The sequence below is a fragment of the Amia ocellicauda genome, chromosome 12, assembly GCF_036373705.1.
Source record: "Amia ocellicauda isolate fAmiCal2 chromosome 12, fAmiCal2.hap1, whole genome shotgun sequence".
In the NCBI taxonomy this organism is placed as follows: domain Eukaryota; kingdom Metazoa; phylum Chordata; class Actinopteri; order Amiiformes; family Amiidae; genus Amia; species Amia ocellicauda.
The window spans coordinates 6739049-6759854 of NC_089861.1; the positions used below are offsets into that span (position 1 = coordinate 6739049).

The 20806-nt window shown below is 39.7% G+C and overlaps 1 protein-coding gene across 1 annotated transcript; it reads left to right on the forward strand.

Moving 5' to 3' along the window:
- The first annotated feature begins 420 nt into the window (after positions 1-420).
- Positions 421-19067, forward strand: LOC136764281 (solute carrier family 22 member 4). The gene is made up of 10 exons (XM_066718175.1): positions 421-1039; positions 3885-3988; positions 4838-4992; positions 6440-6611; positions 7894-8035; positions 8929-9029; positions 9117-9331; positions 9480-9662; positions 16397-16532; positions 18887-19067. The coding sequence occupies exons 1-10, from the start codon at positions 683-685 to the stop codon at positions 18993-18995; spliced, it is 1674 nt and encodes a 557-aa protein (XP_066574272.1). The 5' UTR covers positions 421-682; the 3' UTR covers positions 18996-19067.
- The last annotated feature ends 1739 nt before the right edge of the window (positions 19068-20806 follow it).

Consider the following 20806-nt stretch of genomic DNA (forward strand, 5'->3'; position numbering starts at 1 on the left):
GTTGTGTGTCTGTGTCTGTGTCTGTGTGGTTTTATGCATTTGAAAGCATTGTATTTGAATTGCAACAACAATAATCATGATGCATTTGTACTGCAACTGCACAGCTGCAGAGAAAACCAGTGTCTCAGACCCCGCAGCTTCAGACTTCACAGAACAACTTCACCCCTTTTCCTTTAGTAATACATGTATTTATTACAGATGCAACAACAGCAATAGCCTACTTTAGCTGGGTGCGACACAAAACTGCCCAATAAGTCTTTGTGGTTTGATTTAATTTGCTGTTAACTAAACCCAGTCACCTGCAGAGGAAGCAACAAGTCAATAAAAAAGCTGCAGGCAAATGTGAACTATTATTACACGCCCACAGAGGCGGGTTTAAAGAGGAAACACAATGATACAAACATCAGTGCAAGTCTGGGATACTGTTACCCACATGCTCTCGCAGCCGAGGCAAGGCAATGGTGCAGAAAAAATAACCAACAATGAAAGAGCAAGACCGGGGATATATATGGCGACAGTGACCGACATAGAGAAAATAGAGAAGTCGTATTGCAACTATTATATTGCACATGCAACGTGCTTAGCTGAGTGGGGCCGGTATTTGCAGCTCCCACTCTGACAGACCCAAATCAATACACTATTTACGCATTCAGGAAGACAGTACTCAATTTCCGTATTGACCATGAGAGACTACGAGGAAATCACCTCTTTCCTGGGCACATGGGGGCCGTTTCAGAAATCCATTTTCTTTTTGCTCAGCACCAGCACCATCCCCAATGGCTATTCAGGGATGTCCATGGTGTTCCTGGCAGACACGCCGCCGCACCATTGCAGGTCACCTCCCATAAACACAGCGCTTGGCAATATTGGCAATGAGACCGTGCCTTTGGAGATGATCAATGGAGAGATGGCGCTGAGTAAGTGCAGGAGATACACACGGGTCAATGGCTCTGGGACAGCAGTGGGCAACGACACAGAAAGTTGCCTTGATGGATGGGAGTTCAGCACCGCAAGATACACCTCCACTATAGTAACTGAGGTAAGCTGCTTTTATCTGTCTGTCTGTGCAGTCTATTCACATACTTGTTTTAACAAGCTAGGTAACACTATATGGAGATTCATTCGGGTTTTCACTGTGCAAAATACCAAAATATGCATTTCAAATATACAGATTTGGTGTAGTACATCATTAGAGAAAGGGAATGAGCGACAGGAGGCAATCAATTAAAGCAGCCAGCTCAAAAAAAAAGGGAATAGCCACAGCACAGCTCCAAAGTACAAATACAATGATTTATTTTGTCCATGCATGAGCAAAATAAATACTTTGATTTGCACTTTGGAGCTGTGCTGAGTGTGCGGCGTTTCCCTTTTTTGATCTTACATGTTTTCTGTACCGCGCACCTACTTATTAGTTGGATGTGCGTGGGATTTCCTTTTATTAATAATCATTTAAAACATTTATTCTACAATCTGTAGCCTCCAACACTGTATTAATAAGGAAATAAAATTGAGTAGAAGACCCTTCACAATAATTGAGGAAACAAATGAATCCAGGAGCCAGTACGATTATTTCCCAGAGGAACAATGAACAGAAAAGGATCAGAATTGGCAAGATAATAAAATCTATTTTAAAGAAAAGAACATCGACATTTCATAGAAATCAAATATCTTGAATGCATTTCCCCCAGGATGTCGCAAAAGCTTCACAGTGTGAAAAATGTGTGAAATTGTATTACATTGAAGCTGTTTATTAGTCATTATCATACAGTCATTATTTACAGCCAGTTATTCCAGTTATACTGCACTTTAGGAGTGAGTTTCAAAACTGATTAGGTAACAGCTAAGCTTTTGTATATACGAGTTTAAATGTTAAATGGTGTCCTTTATGAGACTGATTTAAACGGACAGGGCTCAATTACAACTGAATGCTAGAATTCCCAAATATATTAGCCAAATCCACATGAGTATTTACGTTTCTTTAACAAAGGGTTGTCCAATGCGTTTTCCAAAGCTTTGGCACTTTTCCCAGAAATAACTCTGGCTCCTCGGCTGAGAGATTGCACCTCTAGAGTAAAATGTAGACCTAGATAAAATGAAAACTGTGACCTTCCTGTGACACACAAAGTACAAATGTGGTTAATTTTTGGCAGAGGCTACTTTCTACTACGTTTTCAAACCGGTCGTGGGGTACCCCCTGCCCTGCTGGTTTTTGTTCCAACCTAGGTCTTAATTACTTAATTTAATGGTATATTGCTTTGTTAGGTCGAGTAAGGATTCAATTAAGCAATTAAGGCCTCAGTTGGAACAAAAACCAGCAGGGCAGGGGGTACTCCAGGACCGTTTTTTTGAAAACCACTGGTCTAGGGCATACTGTGGAGTCCAGCTCTCAAAAGCCCCATTCACACTGAAATGCAAATTGCCGGCAACGTTTGCCTGATTTTTTCCTGTTGCCCCCCCAATCACAATGGTTTGAAAGCCGGAAACTTGCCGGCAATGATCCATTCACACAGAAAACAGGGATAACAGGTGTTACAAAATTGTTTCAGTATGAATGGGGTTAAAGTCAACCAAACTGATTTCTTCATTATCAACAGTAAGACACAGACAAGAGGGTAAAAAAAAAATGGAAATGCTTTTGAGACAGAAAACAGGAAGCACGTCCTCACCAAAAGGGTCACGGCAGTCTGCAACAAGTTACCCAGCCATGTTGTGCTTGCAGAAAACTCTGGGATCTGTGAAGAAACAGCTGGATGAAATGTGTGCTTCATTTAGGTATTTCAGCTGGCACCCAAATGAGATAGATTGGCCAAGGACCCTCCTCTCATGCACAAAAAAAGGTTTGTTGCTGAGGTTGTTGCTACAAGTCAGGGGATCATTAAGCAATAATGTTTTAGTTTAACGACGGGAAACTTGGCATGAAACAGTGCAATGCGCTGGAGAATAATTATTTTGAATCCAATTCAACGGTGCATATGCAGATTAATCATGCAGACAGCTAGACAAAAAACTTTCCCTTGGTCCAGGCACAAAAAAACAACAAATAAAGGTATGTTTCATATGTAATATATAATGTGTGGTAATGGAGAAAACAATGGTCTGTAGAGACTGACTGTGTACAGGGAAGTTGTCCAACTCCACTGGCTGTTCAAGTTTGTGCAAAACAAATATAACTACACCACATGAAACTGAGACAGAAAACACAGGCATTCTGTTCAATATATCTCCATCAGCTTTGCACATGTAACTATTGTGCTAAACATCAAGCCACCCCCCAACTACTTACTTTCTGTCATTGTCCAATCCACTGTAAAGGGTCTATACCTTTGCAACTGAGTGCAGGCACGTCCACTGTACAAGTGTGCCCTGATAAATATAGGACTTATTGTGGTTTTACCATAGTTTCTACATTGATTTCCCATGGGCCCAACATCCATGCACTGTGTTTTACTACACTGAACAGTGGGTATCCCATGATGCATATTTCTAAGGCTTGTACACTTTGGCAGACCATGGTTTATACACAGTGGAGTGTAGTAAAGCACAGTGTAGGCGCGTGGCATACCACTGTACAGCAGTGGTACAACAATAGTAAAACCATGTTAAAAGTGTAAAGATCCTAGTAAATTGAACAGGATAAACACTCAAAAATGCACCACTGCTAAAAAATAAACCCTGATGCAGTATAGGTACTGGTATTGCATTAATCCTGTTTAGTACAACCTCAACATTTTCATGTGAATTGCAGGTGATGAAGGGAAGACCGTCCTTGTATTTTAAGCCATTCTCACAAGTGTGTGACTGACCCTGTCTCTCTCTGTGGCCGTAATTTGTTTCAGCACCACTCTGACTCTGTGAACTTGTTCTCTTTCCTTTCTTGTCCACAGTGGGATCTGGTGTGCACAAATGACTGGAAAGTCCCTTTCAGCCTGACTGTCTTTTTCCTTGGAGTGGTGTCTGGTTCCTTTATAGGTGGCCATATCTCAGACAGGTATGTCTTCAGCTTTCAGTCGAATTCTGCATGGAATTTCCGACAGCTTTAAAATGAGTCCTTTTCCTGGAGAGGAATTTTCTTCATTTTGATCCACGTTTCATCGTACCAGAACAGGGAGAATGCATGGGCACTTCCATAAACAAGGCTCATATTCAGGGAAAAAAGCTACCCTATAAACGAACAACAATATGATTACATATGGTTTAAATGTGGATATGTTAATGTGATACAAGTTAAACACACAAACAAACAAACAAATAAAGCACATACATACGCTCACCTTCAGTGATGACTCATGGTTTTGGTATGTTTACATTTTGTGTTAATATGATATAAATTAATTTAAATTTTATAAGATTTAAAAAATCATGTACATAACTGAAGATACAATAGTAAATGTAGCTTGAGACCTCTAGTCCTGTTGGTTTTATATGTCACCCTAAATTACCGATTTGTGAAGAAACTGAACATATATTTGCCAAAAAAAAAAGTTATCCAAGTTTTTTTAAACTGATGATTTAAACTGATTTTTGTTGTTATTGTTGGAATGATTTAAATGTGATATCTGACTGGATGACAGCTGTCATGATAATGATGTGAGAGCTATTCTAATGGATTTCAGACGTTTTTATAGAAGTTACAATATCTGTAGTGTCTTGTGTCAAGATGTTCCTTGTGTTATGAAGTCATTTTTCCTTTCTGATAAAATTTAAAAGTTTCCATTCTTTTGCAAACGTTTAGCATCTCATTGTGTTTTATTATTACACAACGGCTTATTTTCGCTTATTTTCTTACTGCCCTCCTTCAGAAAAAAACAACAAAAAACTTTTAAACTTTCTATTTCAGATATGGAAGGAAACCAATATTCTTTGCCACCATGGCTATGCAGACAATCTTCGGTCTACTACAGGTGGCATCAAATAGCTGGGAGCTGTTTTGTGTACTCGGCTTCTTTTTCGGCATGGGACAGATTTCGAATTATGTTGCAGCTTTTGTTTTAGGTATGTTAAACTACTGTGATTCTCTATAGCTCCCTAAGGATTACCTCAAGCTTAACAAGCTTATTTCCTTTATTAATTATGATCATGTTGTACCTTTAAAGGTGTCTGAAATCAGAATGCGTTTAAAAGAATAATTGCGTTGTTACTGCATTTTTTAGTTGTAGTTGGATGGTTGTCTTTAGTATGTAAAATGGACTCTTCTAAACAATGCTAATGCTAATAATAATATTAATATTGGAAGAAGAGGTGGGTCAGAGCAGGAAACATGGCGATAGTTACATCAGTAGTTCTATGCAGTGGAGTCAAAACAGGCATAACTACGAATAGTAGAGATACATTTACTATGAAGGCAGTTCAAAGGTCAATAATAAGTACAGGGTAAGTGTAAAGCCGTGCATTTAAAGGTTAAGTGCCACGTTGTCCAGCAAGGATTAAATGACTGGATGACTGCAAGCAAGGTAAAAGGTATCCATCCTGTCATTTGGGACTTCTGCTTCTGTGAACCTGTTCTGCCTGTCTTAAATGGTTCAACTTTTTGTGCCGCCCTGCGTTATACAGGCCGAACCCTTTTGGATGGCCAAGGCGCTTTCTTACAATAGAAAAACCTGTCTTCCCAGCCACAGCAATGTCATCTGTAAGCCTGGCCTGTGGCTGCAGTAAATGCAAACTCTGACCCACCCCTGATAGATAACTACAAACAATTACTTGATAATGTCTATGTTCATGAGTAGCAGAAAGAAGTATCTCTCAAGAGGCTTATTCCAACCCTCACAAAAACAAACCACACAAATGGAAATTGGGCTTCAAGGCATTCAAAACAGAAAACAGGAGACACTTCTTCACACAGAGGCGTCACAATCTGGAACAAACTCCCCAGCGATGTGGTTGATGCTGAAAATTTGGGAACATTCAAAAACAGACTGGATAGGATCCTTGGATCACTTAGTTATTAATGGACACCAAACGAGCATGATGGGGCGAATGGCCTCCTCTCGATTGTAAACTTTCTTATGTTCTAATATTTGCAAATGACAAAATCAAAATACACAGAATTAACAGATGGATGAATACAATTATCTAACAAAATATACCTTATATGTGCATGCAAAATAGTATGGGTGCATGGGTGATAAGTGTGGTTCCAGAGAGGGACATCTGATATGTGCTGACAACATTATTGAGCAACAAACAGAGAACATTAATGGACCATGTGGTTATATGTTTAGGCAATATATTTCTCACAGCATCTTTCTCAGAATCAAAATAAAACCAAACTTCAACCTCCAACAACATTGCCAGAAAGAAATGTGTTTGCTGGGAAGCTGAGTTTAGGAAGACTTGGAAGTTCGGAGCTTGATTAACTAAAGCATGTTTTGGGGATGATGATTAACTAACAGCAACAAAGTCATGTCTCAAGTCAAGTGTGAACGTATTTTTTCTGGTTTAGGTACTGAGATTCTGGGCAAGAACGCTCGAGAAGCTTTTTCCACGGTTGGGGTGTGTGCCTTCTATGGACTGGGATATGCCATCCTGCCTCTCTGTGCCTATTTCATCAGGAGCTGGAGGATCCTCCTGTTAGTCCTGTCACTACCGGGATTACTTTACATACCTCTGTGGTGGTAAGTGTAGCACTTTTGGACTCTGGGATCCACTGGAGGGCTCACAGAAAGCCACTGCGCTAACAAATGGCTGAATATCTCAGTTCAGTGCATTATAAAAAAGGGTTCAAACTGAGTAACCCCAGATGTAAGAATTGTGACACTGGCATTCTGTTTAATAATAAGTTGATTTATTTTCAGTCAATATATAAACCAGTAGTGCTCTCTCGGGTGTTTAGTGGGTTGTCTGTGTGCTGTGTCTCCACAAACAACATTTTTCTCAGTCTGAAGCAATAAAACAAAAACAAAAACCCTGACCCTGATTCCACATGCTCTGAAGACGTTCTCATGTGTTCTCTGACAGTCTGTAATTAAGAAACACTCCCCTCAACATTCCCTTCCAGACGATTAATTTCAAATACATTCCAGCATAATTGAAGGCATTCAGTCAAATGGAACACATTTTTCTAGAATTCCCTGATTAACTAGACTGAGTTGCATTTTTCGTCTTTTCTTTCAGAAAGTTTCCTCGTACGTCCTCTACGTTGATTCTGTTTGTGTCATTGTCACAAAGCAACCCAGGGTGTTTCTCATTATGTCATAATCCTTGGATGACAACAGCATTTGTAATCCTCCAGCACAAAGACCTCAGTCTCATTCCATGACATTTTTGATACCCATTTTCCCTTAATGATCACATTTCCACTTTTTCTAATGGCTTAAACAAAGTTGATGAGTTTTTCTATTGCTTTGTGATCGATAGATAGGGTCATCTAATTATGTTCTCATTAAGATCTAATGGTGGTTAATCTCAGTCTCTTGCTCAACTCCATCACAGTGATCTGAGGAAAAACCATACATTCATTCACCGTTGCTATCCAGAGAAGGGACTCAATCTTCAATCTGAGATCAGATGATACAGAGTAATCAACCTGTTAGAGTAATTAATACATAATTTCTCTAGGGAAAAGTAAGAGTTGTTGAGAGCAAATCTCACTGGTCCAGTTGTTTTTGTATTACTACCTAACTAACAAGATTTGATTTTCAATGGCTTTAATTTCTAATGTAGAACCAGACAGGGATTAATAGCAATAATTGCCACTTTTAAGGCAGGTAGTGATGGTTATCAAAGTTTGAAAGCCAGCAGTCTACCAATAAGAGGTTTTTGCCTTGAATACAATTAAACATTGTGACTAAGGAGGGCTTTAGTGGTGAAGGTTAAAGTTTTCTGTAAATGAAAGCTAGAGCAAATGTCATCGCATGGTAAAAAGGCACCAAGGCATTTTTCCATGACACCCAACAGGTTTATCCCGGAGTCTCCGAGATGGCTGCTCTCCCAGGGCCGAATCAAGGAGGCCGAGGCCATCATTCGAGCAGCTGCCAAAATGAACAACGTCACCCCGCCAGAGGTCATATTTAAGGCAGAGGACTCCATTCAGCTCATGGTAAAAGGCACTGAATCTCTTTTTCATAAGACGTACCAACACAATCTCCTGGCGCTATCCTGGGCCGGGAGAGAGATATTACATCTGTGTCTCATAACCTGTGAACCACTAAAATTGCTGTTGTTGTCAATTGCTGTATGTTAAATATAATTGTAAACAATACAGGATGCAAAACTAAATTACGTACCCCTGTAGATGAACACGAAACAATATTATGTATAATCGTGATTAGCGTGAGTTTTCCTGTTGACTTTGTAGTTAGGTTTCTCCCAGACATACTGACAAAACAAATGTTCCCCAATCGTACTAGATTTGCAGATAAAACCTATAGATACAACTGTTTAACGCTTTCCAGACCACAAACAGAACTCAATAATGTTGTGGAGGAGATGTAGTTGTGTTCAACACAATGTGAAAATACAATAAACGCAATGTTTCAGTATTTTACTATGTGTTGTATCTTAACACCGTTAACCAATTATGTGTTGTAAGAGGTCATTAACAGCAGAGGGCGACCTTCACCCAAATTTGAATCTCATGCATGAAGTTTTAATTTCATAACGTTATGTAATGACATAGTTTCGTTGCTTATTTTCTTTCCTTTTTTCTCTTACTAAACTGTTTACAGTATGCTGCAATATCAACACTTATTCAGTCTTGGACATTAATAAATCCAGTGGCACGGATCCAACAATAATTTGTCCCTTGAAGTGATCAGTTCTACTCTGTACTCTGCAGTTCTAATTGATCATTTTTGACCATGCTCTGAAAATAAAATTGTATTATTGTTGCTTTTCGAGACAATGTGATATATTTTGCTCTTAGCTGACCTCAGATCGATCATATGTATTTGTTGGCTTCCAGTGCACCCATCACCTCTATCTCTATTTCAGCAAAAGACTGATTCTGAGACGGCTAAGCGCTCGTACACGTATGGTGACCTTGTGAAAACCGCTAATATCAGGAACATCACCATCCTCAATGTCATTCTCTGGTGAGTTCATATGTAACATAATTATAAATAACAATAGCTTTGTGTAGTATGTCCGGGAGCAATTTCAAATACATTTTTCTTCATCAGGTTCGTCATAACCATCAGTTACTACGGATTATGTCTGAACACGCCAAACATGAATGGAGATCCCTACCTCAACTGTTTCTACTCGGCACTAATGGACATTGCTGCCAACACTGGAGTCTGGCTCGTGCTAAAGATAGCTCGGCGACGAGTGATTGTCTCCTCCACGTTGCTCTCTGCAGGAGTGCTGCTGCTGCTGATCCTGCTGGTTCCCTCCAGTAAGAGCTGCCCCGTGCACCACTCAAATAAGCCCTGCCAGTAGGGCGAATTTGAATGCAGTCAGGCTGAATTGATGAGGAGTTGTAACTGGAAGAGTGGTTCCCTTACTGGTACACAGTGTCATTGTTTCCTTTCTCCATTTTGCAGACCTCAGTATCATCAGTAATTTGTTGTTAATGGTGGGTAAATTCGGAATCACTGCCGCCTTCTCTGTGATGTACATCATTGTGGCGGAACTCTACCCAACGGTGGTGCGGAGTATGGGACTGGGCATCAGCTCGGTGTCGTCCAAGATCGGCAGCACCCTCTCGCCCTTTCTCCCCTACATCGGTAAGTGCCTGTCCAGTCAGGAGAACTCTTGTTTATGCCACCATCAGTAGATCTGCTTTTTGCCTCGCCCTTCAAATTACTCCTGCCCAAAAAAGGGACGCAGCATAACCTAGCATGTCTGTCCAGTGGGCAGCCCTGGGCAGGAGGGCAGAGTAGCCTCCACTCTTTTAGCGAAAAGAAGGTGTGGACAAATTCAGACACACAGCCCCTGAGATGTCTAAGTTTAAAAATATTTATTTTGCTGCCCATTGGATGTTGAGTTCATTGGTTGGGCTGTATTATTCTGGCTACTGGACAAGCTGTGTTACATACAGTATAAACTAGGTGTCACTGTTAGTCAGTTTTATGAGTGCTCTGCCTGAATTATCCATTCGCTTCATGGTTAACCACCTGGCTGCATAATCCCAGAATGATTTTAGACAGGAAAAGTTTTTAACTTTGCCATATGTTTACAATGAAAATATCCTTTGCTAAATGGATGCAGCTGCTATATACTATTTGTGAAATTCCAGAAATTTAAAAGGTATTGACTATTTATTGTCAAATATATATATATATATATATATATATATATATATATATATACACTCACCTAAAGGATTATTAGGAACACCTGTTCAATTTCTCATTAATGCAATTATCTAACCAACCAATCACATGGCAGTTGCTTCAATGCATTTAGGGGTGTGGTCCTGGTCAAGACAATCTCCTGAACTCCAAACTGAATGTCTGAATGGGAAAGAAAGGGGATTTAAGCAATTTTGAGCGTGGCATGGTTGTTGGTGCCAGACGGGCCGGTCTGAGTATTTCACAATCTGCTCAGTTACTGGGATTTTCACGCACAACCATTTCTAGGGTTTACAAAGAATGGTGTGAAAATGGAAAAACATCCAGTATGCGGCAGTCCTGTGGGCGAAAATGCCTTGTTGATGCTAGAGGTCAGAGGAGAATGGGCCGACTGATTCAAGCTGATAGAAGAGCAACTTTGACTGAAATAACCACTCGTTACAACCGAGGTATGCAGCAAAGCATTTGTGAAGCCACAACACGTACAACCTTGAGGCGGATGGGCTACAACAGCAGAAGACCCCACCGGGTACCACTCATCTCCACTACAAATAGGAAAAAGAGGCTACAATTTGCACAAGCTCACCAAAATTGGACAGTTGAAGACTGGAAAAATGTTGCCTGGTCTGATGAGTCTCGATTTCTGTTGAGACATTCAGATGGTAGAGTCAGAATTTGGCATAAACAGAACGAGAACATGGATCCATCATGCCTTGTTACCACTGTGCAGGCTGGTGGTGGTGGTGTAATGGTGTGGGGGATGTTTTCTTGGCACACTTTAGGCCCCTTAGTGCCAATTGGGCATCGTTTAAATGCCACGGCCTACCTGAGCATTGTTTCTGACCATGTCCATCCCTTTATGACCACCATGTACCCATCCTCTGATGGCTACTTCCAGCAGGATAATGCACCATGTCACAAAGGTCGAATCATTTCAAATTGGTTTCTTGAACATGACAATGAGTTCACTGTACTAAACTGGCCCCCACAGTCACCAGATCGCAACCCAATAGAGCATCTTTGGGATGTGGTGGAACGGGAGCTTCGTGCCCTGGATGTGCATCCCACAAATCTCCATCAACTGCAAGATGCTATCCTATCAATATGGGCCAACATTTCTAAAGAATGCTTTCAGCACCTTGTTGAATCAATGCCACGTAGAATTAAGGCAGTTCTGAAGGCGAAAGGGGGTCAAACACAGTATTAGTATTGTGTTCCTAATAATCTTTTAGGTGAGTGTATATATATATATATATATATATATATATATATATATATACATACACCGATCAGCCATAACATTATGACCACTGACAGGTGAAGTGAATAACACTGATAATCTCATTGTCATGGCACCTGTCAGTGGGTGGGATATATTAGGCAGCAAGTGAACATTTTGTCCTCAAAGTTGATGTGTTAGAAGCAGGAAAAATGGGCAGCGTAAGGATCTGAGCGACTTTGACAAGGGCCACATTGTGATGGTTAGACGACTGGGTCAGAGCATCTCCAAAACTGCAGCTCTTGTGGGGTGTTCCCGGTCTGCAGTGGTCAGTACCTATCAAAAGTGGTCCAAGGAAGGAAAAGCGGTGAACCGGCGACAGGGTCATGAGCGGCCAAGGCTCATTGATGCACGTGGGGAGCGAAGGCTGGCCTGTGTGGTCCGATCCAACAGACGAGCTACTGTAGCTCAAATTGCTGAAAAAGTGAATGCTGGTTCTGATAGAAAGGTGTCAGAACACACAGCGCATCGCAGTTTGTTGCGTATGGGGCTGCGTAGCTGCTGACCAGTCAGGGTGCCCATGCTGACCCCTGTCCACTGCCGAAAGCGCCTACAATGGGCACGTGAGCATCAGAACTGGACCACGGAGCAATGGAAGAAGGTGGCCTGGTCTGATGAATCACAAGTTCAAGGTATTGACATGGCCTCCAAATTCCCCAGATCTCAATCCAATCGAGAGTCTGTGGGATGTGCTGGCCAAACAAGTCCGATCCATGGAGGCCCCACCTCGCAACTTACAGGACTTAATGTTATGGCTGATCGGTATATATATATATATATATATATATATATATATATATATATATATATAATGTATATGTGTGTGTGTGTCTTAATGCTTGCTCATGTTTTGAACTTGCCACTTGTATAGTTTATTTAGTTTTGTATTAACTCCAATCAGCTGATCACTCTGATTAGTAGCAGGAGGAATTATTCTTCACAGCAACAGCTGTGAAGTGTTCAAAGAAAAGGGAATGAAGATCAATGGAGCTTATTTGAGCAACTTGCAATTTGCCTCATTACTTTGTCAAAGTACCCGAAGACCTACAGCTTCAAATACAGGAATTTGGAAGAAATCAGAAAGAAGAGTAGAAAATGGATGGAGTGTATTTGGAACAAACGGTACAATATTGAAAGGAATTGTGGTAATTTGCCTCAAGTGCTCACATATAGCCCCGAAACCCGGTCATTGAATTAAAAAAATTACCTAAAGACACCAAACAACACAAGGAACCACGGACAGATACACACCTGGAATAACAAGGAGAGCTATCAAACCTAATAAATGGATCTGAGAACAAAGAAGAATGTGAGACATCGCTGGATGAGTGAAGACATTCAAATGACAATGGGCCAGACACACTGAAACAAGAACAGATCAGAGCTGGACTAAAGAAGCTATCGAGACGAAGAGATTATGTTACAGAGATTGAGATAAATGCAAGGGTGTGTACGTGTAAGTGGACAACTATACATTATATTTATTAATAATGGGGAAGGAGAGTGCAGAAAATACATCCATGCATTTTACGACCTTTGAAACAGCAGAGAGTTTTCAGGTAAGTCTATCATTAGTTGGTTTAATAGGGCATAGCAGCAGGTACTGTGAGTCAGTATGATTTACTGTCTTAATTACTCTGTGCTCTGTTGAATTGTGAAATACACCTTAGTGTATTCCAGCTGAAGTTTGTGCAAAGGGAAATTGCTGTGGGGAAAAAACAGGGCAGCTCATTTAATTTTCTAAAACAGGGTAATATCCACAATTGTAAAATAGATTCAAAGGCTTGCAAGGTAGCTATTTATTTTAAAAATAATAAATACGAATACAATAAATAAATACATGCATGCATACATAAATTCATAAAAATGTAAATAAATGAATATATTTCCAATTGGGGTTTTTCTGTCGATAAGCATCAGTCTTATTTGTGCAAGCTTCTTATGTATCTTTTGGTTTAGTTTAGTCTACAAAGTTCAGTTCAGTTCCATATCTTCTGTAAGTGTATGGTCAAGGCAATATGTAATCTAAATGCAATGATAAAAAGACATCAAAATCAAACCCATGACATCTGGTTTATGTGTCTTTTAAATCTTAGGTCTAAAATTGAACTCATAAATATCCTTTGTCTTACTAGTTCAACATTTTCTGAAGATCCCCTAAACTCTTATATACAACACTTTTCTAAAATCAGTTCAGGTCCGCTTTGCTGCTTTGATATCCTTATTGCCCTGTGACAGGTGTGTGCTCGGTGGCATGAAAAATGAACGTGTAGCAGAGTACTCAGCCCACAGATGAAAAATGCTGCAACTTTACCTTCAAAGCATTACATTTCCATCAAGTCTTGGGAAGATAAGTGGGAGTGGAGAGTCAGAGCCTGTCTCTTCATTCTTTACACATCAAAGTCCCTGAAGCTAGTATGTCGGTAACATGAAACCTTTTCCATCTTAGTCAATAATACAGAGCAGTTATCCTGTCGTTTCTTTTACCCCAGACCTGGGTCACAGAGCAACACAGTTCAAATGCAGTCCAGGCAAAGGAGAAGATAGGATGGGGTCAGATAAATCACACATCTCTATAAAACTCTTGATTGATCTGTTTTTGTGTCAATGTATAACGATTCAGTTATAAAGCAAAAAAGTAACACATATATGTTTATAGACCGAGGGTTAGATAGCTTGTTTTTTCACATTTTAATTTCCCTCAATTAGCAGATATGAAAGCACAATCTGGTGATCTGAAGCTCAGAGAGTGGCCAATTCTCTTAGCATTTAATTAGAAGGACGAAACTAAAATTCAATGGAAAATTAAAGCTGATGAACATACCAAACGATATTATTGCACAACGAGATAACACTTCTTTCCTCTGAGAAATAGCCCATTTACTTGTTTGTTTCAATAAACTGGAAGTAATTTCAGAGTTTTGTATTATTACATTGAAAATCAGTGTGTATACTATATTGATTATAATTTGCTTGACAACTTCTGAAACACAGATTTCTGTAAGTGCGTAACATCCAAGATACGTAACACACAGTCAACAGTGTTTACTCTACACTAATCTAATGGCAATTTGTTAATTTGTGGCTTCGCCTCGTTTCCCTCGAATTTAGTGAGTGTTTGGGACACAAACAATTTCAGTACTGCAATGACTTTGCTGGTGTTGCAGAGTAAACAAGGAATCTGTTAGTTTTACAGTATCAATGGCATGTCAAATACAGAATTCGTGTACTGTCCTTGCTATGCACATGGTCTTTAAGTTGGACAGAATTCTCTTACCTTCTCTTTTCTGTCACACACAGGCTTTTCATACAGGTGTTTTAAATCTAGGTAATTATCTATTAACCTATTTTATTTCAACTATATATTTAATTCAGGTTTGACTTATAGAGACCTCTACTGGTTGAGATGTGTCATGACCGGGAGCAGAACTAAGCTGCTGTATCTGTCCTGCAGTACTGTGCCACACAGAGTCGACTTATTACGTGATAAGTGGTTTTTAAATGTATTTATGGGTAATAGTTTTTTTACATAGGTATTTTAAAGTGTGTCAAGTGCTGTCAGGAGTCCAGCTGTTCCAATTAATTTTCTATTAAGTCTGAATCTACACATTCATTCTGCTCTTAAAACACAGTTAGTTCCTGCAGAGTATAGTCTCGTGCTTTACATTCAAAATTAATCCCCGGGTTTCTGCTGTCACATCACTTCACCGTTTTTCTCTTAAAACTCTTAAATCAGAAATATATTGGTCATGGGGAGCTGGGAGCGAGTGAGTAAAAAGAATGATCGAAGGAGAATTTACTACAGTAATGGATTGTATTTATAGACTTTAATTACAGCTTTGGATTTTGAATGGTCTTGTTTCTGTTTAGTTGTGTTCGTGTCATTCATCAGTAATTTGTGTACCCGGGGGAACTGTGTGAGGTGTACGTAGACTCAAATAAGAGTTAGGCTTTTCTTAGATTGTTCTATTTTGTTTAGCGTATGAGAAGTGTATAATAAATAATTACATCTTTCACCACATCCCTTGCCTGTGTGTTTTAAGAGCCCCCCCCAGCATTGTGATCACAGCCACATTGTGTCACAAGTGGTGGAGAATGCGGGAATAGGTGCTGCAGTTTAGGAAAACCTGATGTCACTTCCTTCCGCTTCCACCTGACCTGCTGCTTTCCCACGACTGGATCCCCTCCTCGATAAATCAGGAATCAGTTCCTGGTGTGGAGTGGCAAGAGGGATGCCTGGAGAGTCGGGAGCGAAGAAATCGAAGAAGAATCGACTGTGGATTGTGTTTATGGACTTTCATTACGGCTTTTAATTATGGATTGGCTTGTTATATATATCATCATCATCATCATCAGCCTTTATTGATCTGCTGCTGGATCTATATATATAATACTGGTGACTGCCTGAGGTATATAATATATATCGTATAGAGTACCTGAGACATCTATAGCAGGACCTATCGTTTTCACGATTTATCTGCTTCCCCTGGATCGCCTCAGGGAATCATCAGGGTGTAACTTTCCATATGTATGCAGATGACATTAAGTTACATTTATTTCAATCGGTCTCGTGTGGGGCAGTCTCATTGTTAAAATGAAAATCATGATCATTCTGGATTTGTCATCTTTGGCATGGCAGCTGGCATTGGTTTCCTGGTTTTGGTCATTTAGTATGTATGAATTATGCAACAAGTACTTGGAAGACATATAATGTAGATAGATAAGTAATTGTAATGCCACTGATTACAATGCACTGATTTTATAGCATGGTATTTAACACACTCATTTCATATAGAGTGTTTTCCCTGTATTTTGAATATTTCAGTTTTGACAAGGAGGGTCAATTGTTTACTTGTTTAACTGCTTGTTTACCTTTGCTGTCTTTCAGGAATGTATAATCAGGTCCTGCTGTACATCCTGGTGGGCGCCTTCTCTCTGAGCGCAGGCATCCTCAGTCTGCTTCTGCCGGAGACGCGAGGAGTGGAGCTCCCAGAGGACCCCAGTCAAGTACAGCCGCTGAACTGGTGCGTTTCTTAAAAATAAATCTTTCCTTTTTGTCTGTTTTTTATTTTCCAGAACAAGAGTACCCTCATCAAAAAAATGTAATTTGTTCACCAGATCATTCACACTTCATTGCCCGTTGCATTATGGGTGTGAACCACTTAGTGGTGTTGAGAGGCCAAAAGGTCACAAGGTCGTATCACATTCACGCGGGTTGCCCGAAGGTTGCATTCTTCCTCACGCTGAGACAGTTGGCCTCCCTTTGCTGTGGCTGACTCAAGAGTAGGGTGTGTCCGTACCTGGAAGGCACCGTAGATCCTGCTGCTGTATGCATTACTCATTAGGGTTTCATTGGGTCCTCAATATATCCCTATTCCGATCACAAAAACAGGCAGCAGCCTGCATCGCCTGAGACACATTTCACACCACACAGGTGATAAGGCTGACCAATAACCCTTTCTTTGTTGTTGCTTGGCTTGGAATATTAACCATACGACTGTTTTAAATATGTGTGTGTTCTGAAAAGCTAGTGGTTTATTGCACTTACAGTTTGTACTGACACCAACACTTCTTTACAGATTGGTATATCCCAGATATCCATTAACTGTACTTCTTTTGAACATTGTGCTTATTTTTGAATTATTATAAATATGAGACAAGCCCTTTAAAACCTGAATGTGACGTGCTTTTTCCTTTTTGCTTAAGATCCAGTCTTCCCTGTAATTTTTTATGTACTGTTGAAATTACACCACAATAAGCATACTATAGCATCTTACTTCTGCAGCCTCTTCAAGTATCGACCCCCAGCTCTGATGCGCTATATCTGAAGGCTCGATTTGCAGAGATGAAAGGGATTGCATACTCCTGCAAGCCTAAACACTTTGAGAAATATAAATAAAGTGAAAGCTTGATAGACTTAAAAATAAGCATGCTTCACACACTGAAGCTAAAAACTGTGTTTGTGCCTAATCTCTTTCATTTTCAACAATATCGACCTAAGAATTTTAAAATAAATATACTATACATTGTAATTAAACACTTTGCCTCCAACAAATTGCTTTAGTTTTCACCAAAGTAGACTTAAGGACTTAGATGCATACTTTACGGACTGAAGCTAAGATCAGTGCCTGTGCAAAATCTCTTTCGTTTTCAGGGGAGATTTGATCAAGGTGTTAAATGTGAAAGGAAGCACCAAAGGTGTCCTACAGCAGGTTCAACCGAGAGAACAGCAGAGGAACCACAAATCGAAATGAAGTGCAGGTTTATTCAAACTGGAGGATAGGAGGCAGTTCTTTTAACACTGAGTTGTGGCAGTACGGAACAAAAGTTTCAGTTATTATCTCTTAAAGGCAATAGCAGGAACAACCCTAATTAATTTGTTAAGTAATGTTAATGCAGTCAAATACAACATCAGAGCACCCCTTCAGGTGCACACGGAGCCTTGTTTTCAATTCACTTTGACTACAGTATGATAAAAGTCTATTGCAGGCATAATCCTAATTTGTTATTTAGAAGATCCCCATATCCAGAGTGAGGATTTTATCAGCTTTTGTTTTATAAACTTGTAATAAATGTGTTTTGTTGGTTTCATGATAAAACCACAGTTTCCTGTGCTTTTGTAGCACTATCCTCACTTGCCCACCTTTAGGCGTTTGAAGTTTAATCATAAGGACGTTATAGAGTGGACATCCAGCCTTGTGCTAACTCAGTGCAGTCAATTCGAATATATATTCAATATAGTTGAATAAATTAAATATTTGTTAAACTAAACTAATCAGCGTTTAACACTGTTTCAAATGCAGGGTGTGATTACTTTCAGCTACAACTGTAGTACAGATAACAGACTTACTGTGTCTCGAAACTGGATTCCTGCTCTTTATCTGCTGTAGCCTACATTTCCAGTGCTATTGCGAGAGAAACATTTCACATAACCTTGGCAAGATTAACTTTCCCCAACCACATAATATCTCCATTACCTTAGCAACTGATAAGGCAAAGGCCATGAACATGCTACTGTGCACTTCTCAGCCAGGCTTCAAAAACACACGACTACGTAAAGCAGGTGTCGGGCAGGGTGAGTGTCCGATATCTTCCTGCACTACACTGACACTCAGCTGTTCTTCAGTTAATAAACCTGAATAACTGTACCTCCCTTTACTGTTATGTAAAGATTGAAATATCCTCAAAAGTTACTGACATTAGGTACAGCTGAGAAAACAATAGACTGTAGTCCATATACTGGGAATGCATCACTAAGAATGCACACTGAGTTACAAATCATTCAGCATGTTTCTACAGTTCTGTACTCTGTTGTATTTAGTCTATCTAAATTCATATTAATTCATTGTATCTTTTTTTTTTTTTTTTTTTTTTACAGCTGCTGCTGCAAAAGGGACTTACCTCCTGAAGCTCTTGCGAATGGTCAGAAAAACATCAATGGAGAAGCTTCTCCACCTCATAATTGTACACAATCAAATTGCTGTTAAAACAATTCATATGTTAATTGTTAAACCACTATTACAATTGCTATTAAAATTAAAAATATATGTTTCCAAGAATCCCTGCTCCAACGGTTTGCCTTTTTTATCTTTATTTTAGTTATTCAGCACAACCCACCCCTAGGACGTCTTCAGAAAGGATGAGACAAAGCATGTTTCCTCCGAAGCTCCTTACCAAAGCCATCTGCCATTTTGCCTGCAACAGAATAACAACAGAATAACCACACAGCCAGGGCAAAAATAGAAGTTTCTGCATGGACTGAAGTTTATACATATATACCTTTAATAGTTATAGAGTTATAGAGTTATCTGACTAGTAAAATGTTGTTTTTAAAGGGAAAGACTGTCTAAACATGCTGGACAAGCAGTCAAACAGTAGTTGTCATTAGGTTATGTATAAAAAGATAAGAGTACTAAGCACCAATGGGCTTTGAGGAAAGCAAAGTATTTTGTTAATTATTTATTATAGTTGGAGGATTTATATTCTGGTATGGCCCATGTTTTCAGCTCAAATCCCTACAGAATTGCAGCACTCCAGTTCAAATTCATTCACAATGGCTTTCAGTTTTATGTTTAATGATGAGGGTATGTTTGCACTCATTTCCAAACCATTATAACAGCTGGATTGGTGGCCAGTTTGAAAAAAAGAGCTGAAACTTCCTTTGATTAGACCAATGGTTTAATTCACAACGGTTATAAGAGACATTTTTAAAACAGGTTTAATCTATCTATTTTTTCTGTTATAGTCGAGGAAGACGTGGAATGCAATATGTCTAAGTAAAAATATAATATATATAATACACACACACACAAACACATACATCATGAACTGCATCTCATGTCAAGTATATGTTCATTCTTGTACTGTCAAGGCCTTCTCAATGGCAGGCATTACTGAAATGTATTCAAAACAGTATTAAAAGTGTGAGGTAAATAATGTCTCTTCGGTGGAAAGGTGCACGTGTTTTGGGAGCAACAGGACAGATAGGATCAGTCTTGTTCAACAGTATTGAGATTGTATACCTGCTTCACAATGAAACTAAGCGACTCAGTGGGGACAGTTTGACGCCCATTGTCCCCTTTCACATTGACCAGGCAGGATTGGAATGACATGTTAACAATGTTTAATGTGCATCAAATAGGATACACACAGGATTATCTCTCCGCTGTTTGTCAGTTACTTTTGGGGACTCTAAAATGGGAGCTGCATGTGTTGTTTGTTGTGATATATGTATATAAGAACATAAGAACATAAGAAAGTGTCCAATCGAGAGGAGGCCATTCGCCCCATCGTGCTCGTTTGGTGTCCATTAATAACTAAGTGATCCAAGGATCCTATCCAGTCTGTTTTTGAATGTTCCCAAATTGTCTCTTCAGCCACATCGCTGGGGAGTTTGTTCAGATTGTGACTCGCGAATTCAGATTGTTTTCTGTCTCGAATGCCTTGAAGCCCAATTTCCCTTTGTGTCCCGGGTGTGTGTGTCCCTGCTGATCTGGAAAAGCTCCTCTGGTTTGATGTGATCGATGCCTTTCATGATTTTGAAGACTTGAATCAAGTCCCCACGTAGTCTCCTCTGTTCCAGGGCGAGAAGGTTCAGGTCTTACACACCAAGAGCTAAACTCTCCCATGTAACATGTACAAAAAACAAATAGCACTGCCACACCTTAAATAAATTCAAATCCTTCTGGCCTATGCAGGTCCCTCCCTTTTTTGGACAAGGCTGTTAGTGGGACTGTTTGCCAGTTTGTCTAGGTGACTTACAGCATAAGACTATGTATCATCATTTCCATTTTAGCTG

Bases quoted from the DNA above. Each gene is read 5' to 3' on its own strand.
- LOC136764281 (XM_066718175.1), top strand. From the start codon at position 683: ATGAGAGACTACGAGGAAATCACCTCTTTCCTGGGCACATGGGGGCCG. The intron at 1,040-3,884 runs GTAAGCTGCTTT...TCTTGTCCACAG, and splicing joins CCTCCACTATAGTAACTGAG to TGGGATCTGGTGTGCACAAA. The intron at 9,663-16,396 runs GTAAGTGCCTGT...GCTGTCTTTCAG, and splicing joins GCCCTTTCTCCCCTACATCG to GAATGTATAATCAGGTCCTG.